Source organism: Rhipicephalus sanguineus, chromosome 8 (genome assembly GCF_013339695.2).
Source record: "Rhipicephalus sanguineus isolate Rsan-2018 chromosome 8, BIME_Rsan_1.4, whole genome shotgun sequence".
Taxonomy (NCBI): Eukaryota; Metazoa; Arthropoda; class Arachnida; order Ixodida; family Ixodidae; genus Rhipicephalus; species Rhipicephalus sanguineus.
Window position 1 is genome coordinate 121,313,534 of NC_051183.1, and position 8,144 is coordinate 121,321,677.

General features: G+C 41.0%; 1 protein-coding gene across 1 annotated transcript in view; it reads left to right on the forward strand.

Annotated features, from left to right (window-relative positions):
- The window catches only part of LOC119402958 (uncharacterized), a 7,149-nt gene extending 1,806 nt beyond the window's left edge, over positions 1-5,343 (forward strand). The window contains exons 2-4 of the mRNA XM_049418341.1: positions 136-526; positions 3,518-3,590; positions 5,246-5,343. Coding sequence (XP_049274298.1) covers positions 136-526; positions 3,518-3,590; positions 5,246-5,343 — 562 coding nt within the window. The remainder of the gene's footprint in view (positions 1-135; positions 527-3,517; positions 3,591-5,245) is intronic.
- Positions 5,344-8,144: the final 2,801 nt, after the last annotated feature.

Consider the following 8,144-nt stretch of genomic DNA (forward strand, 5'->3'; position numbering starts at 1 on the left):
TTTCGTAATGTAGTAGGAACAGCCAGCACCACCGAATGTGCACAGTTTGCCGTGGAAGATGTCACTGTTGCACAGTTTGTCCAATGCAAAGAAAAAGAGACCAGCACTGTAGTAGCAGAGGAAAGCACTGGACAGTGTAGCCAAAGCAGCGGAAACGGCTGATGTAAACGAAAGCTGCGCGGGGATCGGTAGCGTAAATGAGACGTTTGGTCATCAAGCCGATGCTGAGGTCCCGTTCGCAACCTTCGACAAGCGGTCGTCTGCTGGAGATTGCTCCGTGCCCGTCGTGACAACACTGGGCTTGGACAGCCTTCTGGACGACTGCCCAGACTGGAAAACGGCTATTCTAGATGCTACTGTCGACCTCGACAACAGCATGCCGGGGAGAGCCTCTTTAACAGCGCATCTGTTTGCGGAGCCGCTGGCCAGTGCGATGGCTGCAGGGGATGTGGCTCGAGACAGTGCAAGATCAGAAGAAAAGTTCGGCAACTCTAATCCAAGCAGCCAGCTTCTGCAGCCAGATTCGGTAAGTCCCAGCAGGACTATGCCATCTTGGCATTCTAACCTTTCATAATCCTCCCATCTCTGCTGTTAATCATTTCTGGCGGGTGTGTTAACATCGAAAGTTCAATTTTTGGGGTTTCACTGGCTGAAACCACAATTTGCTTGTAAGGCATGCTGTAGTGGGGGACTCAGAATTAATTTTTACTACATTTTTTTATTTATTTATTTTATTTATACATGGGTTATGATGTTCGTTGACATGCAATTAAATCTAAAAACATTGACAGCTCACTTTATATTATAGGAAGGGTTGTCTAGACATATGCTATTTGGTCAGTATTGGCAGTTTGCCAGAGGCTATCTAGACATCATGGTGCTGATTTTTAATTTGTGCAAGGTAGAAACTGACTGCAGATTCAAGATTTTATTGCTTTAGATTGTATTGCTCTGAATGAATGCTGTGGACTTCAACCATAGTCTGTCACAATCTAAGAAAAAGATATATATACAGCCACCACTCTCCCACTGAAGGGGAATTTACATGGACGCTCCATCGAATTGTGTTGCTCATCTTCATGATGTCAAACACTTTTCTATGTTTTAGGTAGTTGATTTTACCATACAGGTGTATGCTTGTGTCACTTGTTTTAGTTTGAAAACTTGAACATTCACTCTGGAAAATTTGGTCAGAAATTTTTACATTACTATTCTGCCAAACATAATATTTTAGACGGAAAAGTTAAATTTATTTTGTAATGTGTCTTCTATTTACATTAGCGGACAGAAAGTACACTTTGAATGTAAATCAGATGGTATAGCTTTCTCACAGAGGTGAATAGCAGGAGCAGTGTGGGTTTGTAAGCGGAGCTGACTTTCTTCTTTTTTTTTTTTTTTATGTTGTAACTGACTATGGTATTGGTCTGAAGGTTCACTCATGATTCCAAGGAAAATGTTATCTTGTTCATAACGTAACTGCTCAAGTACTTAGCAATATCTTGTTTTAAGGACGGAAAGTTGAAAACCACTTGTTAGTAACACGAAGCCACAAGGAAATCTATATGGATTTCTCGGAAAGAAAGCTTCTTTCTGAGAAATCCGTATGACAACCATAAATGGGTGGTTGTCCTTTTCCTCTCTTAAAGGGACACTAAAGAGAAACAATGAATTGGTTTAGATTGATAAAGTGTGCTCGGAGAACTCTTGTGTAGTTTATTTCACCACCATAGGTTTATTATTAGAGGAGAAAACCAAGTTCAAAGTTTCATTTTTAAATTCTGCGCTGAACTTTGTAATTCGTGACGTAAAAGACTTCAAAGAGCATTTAACGTATTTTGGTGCCACTTGCTCGACAAAATTTCCACAAACTCGTTATGTCAAGTCTGGCCCCCTTCAGAGGACAATGTACTTCGATTTAACCAATTAGGAACTACGTAGGCCCAAGCAGGCGCCGTCAAAAATATGTGATGTCACGGCAAATGGTGCGGCAATTCCAAGGTGGCGTCGCCACCTGTATTTCCTTTTCGCGCGTTTTCTCGCTTATTAAGCGTCTTCTCGCAGCAAGCGTGGTGTTTTTGGTATCGTGGAAGACTACTTTATAATGCCAGAAAAATCGTTTTGCTCTTTAGTGTCCCTTTAACCCTTCCGCCACCTTGTGGGATTCCACAGAACCGATTTGCAATATCTTGTTTTCAGTTAAGGTCTCATCTGTGGTATACTTCTGAATTGTCTGTTACGAAAAATTTCATCTTGTTGACACAACTTATTGGTTTTGAAGTGTTCAAAATACCCGGGCTAGGCTCAAATGAGTTTTTGTAACAGCGTTATTACAGGTCACATGATCTTGTAGATTGCATGTATGTCTTTCACAAATTTTGAATCGGTCTCCGTGTTTTTCAGCCACTAGTATATTGCATGTGAAAAACTGATTTGTGTAGGTTACATTTGTGTGTTAAATTTTAAATTTCGCTCTTGAATGTGTTTTGCTCTAAATGCCTTGGCATTGTTGCATAACATTTGTTTTCCTTTCAGCAAATATTGGACTATTTGAAATCTGTGCATGCCAAAAAGGCTCAGGGTGGCAATCTCGCATTGGTACCTTGCTGCCTGCTCGACCTGAAGTGAAGTCTCCATTGCCCGATTGCGTTAATTGCCGTCCTCATAGCCACAACGCGTTTACCTATGCTGAGAAAAAGCTATGCTCTGTCGGGAGCATCTCACCATCACTCTAGCTCTGTTTTTAGTAAAAAGGTAACAGCGTCATCAGGGAAGGCTATTGCGAGCAGTGATTGAAAATGTGGCAAGGTCACCTCAGCTGAAATGCCTTGGCCGGTGGTTTTCGTTCAAGGCATAGCAACGACGCCAGAGAAAACTACGCAAGCCGCGTCGAAAGATGGGTACCTGAGCTGAGGCGTTTGGCCTGATGGTTTTCGTGCAAAGCACCAATGGATGTTTAAGACAGCATTGCCATCAAAGCAGTACTGGTGAATCATGAAGTAGCTGTTTCACACTAAATCCGATATGTTTCGATGTGATGGCCCAGTGTAAGTACCTTCTCTCACTTGCGTTTTGATTGACACTTGACGATTATCCCAAGTGTGCTGCCTACTGTCCCTCTCGGGGAACAGTTTGTGCATTTTATTTTCACTGCCAACCTTGTCAGGGCAGTTAAATGATGTGTCTGATCTGATATATTTGTCGTATCATTATCATTATGCACAACGTACTTGTTGCACTCTGATATCAACAGAAAATTTTAATTTGCTCTGTTATGTCCATTATCTGTTATATTTGTGTTTATTAAAACCTAGACACTTGGCTGTAACATTTCAGCAGTAAAGACATTCTGTTCCCTCGAGTTGAGCTTCTCATGCTCCTTACAAAAATGTGGTGTGTTGCCATGGAATGCTGTATTTTAGACTTGCACATCGTATTTTCAGCTTTTATCAAATGCATCTTTGTTGCGCTTTCTTTCATCCCATGTCCCTTCAAAACCATTTGGACGTTCAACCAACAGGGTGAAGCGCCACTCGAAGATGCGTTCTCGGTGCTGCTGTGCCAGTGCTTGAGCGCCAAAGTCTCGACTGAAGGTACATCCCACACACATTTTTGCTTTGGCATAGGCTGCTATCTCCAATTTATAAAATTAGCTTTTATGAACAGCATTGACCAGTTGTGCTTTTATTGAGTGGAGCTCATCTCTATGAGTAAGAGTTGTGACTCTTGTGTTTCCTGTGACTCTTTAAGATGAACTGCAAAAGATTTGACTTTGCTGTAATATAAATGAATACTAGTTCAAACTGTTGAAGCAATATTGGGAAAAAACTTCAAGGATGACAGTTGTGTCATTATTCGACTAACAGCCTTAAATAGCCCCATTGTAAAACACACCTTCACTGGTGGTTATCAGATGTAACTGAAATCCCAGCATGTGGCCTCTGATTTTCAGTGCAGCAGGCTTGTTGCCCCATTGTAGGAGTTATGTGCCTGGCTGCCATGCTGTTTTTTTATCACTGGTTTTAATTTCAATTCGTGCAAAAATATCATCGTTGTCAAATTTTTGGCCTTTTTCCTCTCAGTAACATTATTTCTGCTAGCTGTTCATAAAACATTGACTGCTAATTTAAGTGTGTAACTTAAATGATCTTCACTCTTTGAACTAGGCTTTTTACATGGTCAAAAATTGTATTCCAGTTAGCCTATAATACTGCCTGCAGTACTGTTAACGACTAGAGGTATGTGCATAATTACTCACCTCGCGAATTTGTTAAGGATGCTTGTCCCTTTCGTTTAAATCTTCAAAATTTTAACCAAGCATCCAAATGGCAAGTCAGTGCAGAGTTGTGTGTATGGGTGTGGGATTCATTGCTCAAACAGCAAAAGTATTTTGCAGCAGTTTAGGTGCCAATTTAGTTGATACTCTGTAATCACATTGTGTCCACTTAATCACTTTTGGTACAAGCATTTAGCTCTTGCCTTGTCTGTTTAAAAGATGCATACGTATCTCACTGCTGTTAAAGTATATTTTCTGGTGACTGTGTCTAGTTTTCTTGATTCTGGTAAAAGCAAAAGTGAGGTTTTCAAAATGGGAATGCGGGAAAAATGTTGAGTACATTTGCTGGTAGTGTTGTCTGGTGCCTATTCTGCTGGAAAAGATAGCTTGAAACATTGGCCACTGTTATGGTATTGAGTCCTGCTGTATTGTTGAATCCCCATAACTTTCAGTTAACTGTGCCTGCTTTTATCAATTGTAGTTTACCTATATTGTCTCTTTTACAAAAGTTACACACTACGTGCTGATTACATAACTTGGATAGTCTTGACTGGAACATTGAGGTGGCACACACTGTAAATAAGCTCAGTTAAGTCATTTATGTCATAATGCTTCTAGTGGAAAGTGTAGTAAAGCAGGTTTACTAACTTGACTGCACTGTCATACTACTTTTTGTCACGTTGATTATTAACCATAAAACGTTGTTTACTTCATTTGCACTGTCATTCAGCATTGTGACATCTCTGTAAATGTTGGAAGTTCCTAACTCCGCTGTTTGATGATTGGTAAGGCTGGTACACTGCTTGAAGTTTACTGTATTCTCACTGTTTGTTATTCGCGTATATATGATGTATATTGTTTGTATAGTCAGAAAGAAAATTACGTGGCAAAAGCAAACATAAACCTTTGCAGTTCCTTCTTTTGTTTCTACAAATCCTTAAGTGTTTATTTCTTTATAAATGACAATCGCAGATGACTGTGTCCTGGGTGGATACTTCGCGGTGGTGGATGAATGTCTCGGACGTGGTGCAACCGACGACGATTGCATGGTTGTCATGGATCAAGCGTGAATATGGGGAACAGACATGGCGGACTGTTCTTTTGTTGCTTTTCTTTTCATTGTTTTTTTTAAGCATTTCTACATATATTTTTGTTGTGTCATTTGTTACATAACGAAGCATTTGTTTTTAATCTTTGTGGTAAACATGCCATTACTCCTTGTCTTGATCAGCTGTGTGTGATGCAGCTCTGTACAACCAGGTCACCCCCCTTTGTGATCCCCTCTCCTGATTGTGTAACATGCCTTTCAATGCATTCATAAGACATTCTATCCAGACCATATTTGAAGCATCAGATTGGAAACCTTACTGTAGCAGTTGTTTTATAATGCTCTCTTCGATTGCTGAGCACTATCAGGATAACAAGGCACTGCAAGTGAAAACCTGTGTAGGGTCTAATAGCAGGGAAAGCCCCCACATGAAGACACCAATGCCAATTTCAAGAGCATGAACAAATGGAAGATAATGCATGTAAGTATCATTAGCTGCATGTCTTCTGTGGACTTAGTGCTGATTGTATTTGGCTTGTGACAACCTTGCAAGTGCATTTTTCAGCATTTGTTTTTTTTTTTTTTCCTCTTTACACTTTTGTGGCAGAGTACAGGCTGACAGTCCTTTAAAAAAATGGTGTCACCTGTAGTTCAACTTATGACACCATCGCTGCAGAGAAGTCCATTTCCCCTTCATTAAGACCTGGAAAGGAGCACCGGCACCTTCAAGATGTCATCTCTCCTGCTTTTGAGGGGATTTTGAATATGGCGGGTTACCAAATGACCGTGGAGCCCAGTGCATTAAATATTTTTATATAAATCTGGTTTAGTTTGAATTCTGCTGGGAAAGCCACAGCTACTCTAAAAAACCTGTTTCCCTTCTCATGGTGGGTGTAGCAGAAAATTGCGGTAGGGCATTAGGCTTCAAATCAAGTGTGTGGCTCTGGAAGTAAAACCTGTGTGGTTTTATGGGGTTGATACGTATTGAGGCTCGGAAAAGAAGTTAAAATGTGTTTGACGTTGATTGTACTACTACCTGACATCCAGAAGATAAACCTTTGGGCTGGTCAAGATTCTTTACAGCGGTTTGTGTGCAGTTAACGTATGCTGATGCTGTTGTAGGTAGGCCATGACTTGAGTGACATTACATGTCAGCAGACTCACTTGTGCAAAAACTTTAGCCGCAGCATGCTTGTCCAGTCTTATCAGGAAGCTGGTACATGTGCCTCAATATGGGTCTAAGTTTGTTGCCTATGCATTATGTCAAAGCATGTGCTTCTGAAAACTGCACTTAGTGCTGTTGTACTGCTGTTGGCATATGAATTTCAGTGCTGGTTGCCCTGTGGCAGTTGTGCAACTTCCACTATCCATCTTAAGCAGGGACGGCTGTGAAGCCGTTGCTGACAACCCTAAAGAAAAAAATTCTCATCATTGCCTTTTTATACCACAATTAAGTCGTTAACAATAAAGCTCCTTCCTGCTCCCCGAACGAAAATAGCCTTGACTGTGGAAATGTGTGATGACATGAGTTGTAAATCCAGCACAGGTTAAGGCATTTTATTTCGTACTTTTAGTGGGAAGTGTAGTAGAAATAGGTGGTAATAGCTAGACTACGCTGTCACCCTGTTCTGTCACATTGACCAATTAGTAGGCTAGAACTTTGCTTCGATAGAGAACCTGGCACCACCCATGCTCTTTAGCTTTAAGATAAAGAAAATTAAGTCTTCGAGTAGCGTCTACCCTTGAAGGGGCCATGACACTCAATTTTCGATCATAATATATGCGATGTGTATTAATCCCTGGGCTTTCACAAACAAGCTGGCGAAATTTTAGCGCATTTGGTCGAACAGTTAATTGATAATTGAATATTTTTTTATAAACACGCGAGCGGCCCGAGAGCCGTGCAGCACTGGGGCACTCGCAAGCCGTGACGTAAGAAGCTGGTTTCTTTGCGAGCCTCTGCATTCCAGCCAACGATTTTCTTTCGTCATCAGATTATGCATGCAGTGGAGCTATTTCAGCTTTCTTCAGCTTGTCATTGAAAGTGGACGATTTGCAGCGGCTGAAACCTTGGTAGAAGACGACGGCTCCGCTCTATGCAGCACATGACGTCACACGCCAGAGCAAAATGGCGGTCGCCGGTGGTGGGTGGCGTTTACAGCCGGCGACTTATAGGGCTCATTTTGCAATGAAATATTCTTTTACAATCCATTTTAAATATATGTACAGGTGCAATAGGCCCTCCACTTCTATATTTCGCTGAAAACCGCAGTTTGTTGGGTGACCGTGTCATGGTCGTTTAATTGGGAGCTCCGGCGTATTCTTGACCATATTAGCATATTGCCATTTTCAAATGGTCTTACAGTACAACATTCTGCATATAATGAAGTTGTGCGTTATGATGTTTTAGAACTGAAATGGGCTTGTTGGTTGTGGTATTGGTGTGAAGGACAAAATATAGTGTAATTAAACATACTTATTCTTAGGTAAATTATGTTATCTGCATAAAAATAATTGTCTTGGTCTTACAAACACGTGCAATTTATTGGTTTGTAATTCAGCTTAAGCAAATAAAAGTACTTTGGTATTGCTCTCGGGGTGCAGAATATCGAACTCCTTGAATGTGGTAGTGCCTTCATTAAAGCAATATGCCGCACTTTGAAGTCGAACAAACATTCAATATCCAGGAGGTTCCTTTCATCCCAAGGTCAATGTCTTGCTTTTTCTTTGCGATGAGTCAACACAACTGGCGAGGGCAAGTTATGCCCACTAACGTGGGCACTGAGCCTGAAGGGTTGTACACCATTTTCACATTTAAAATAC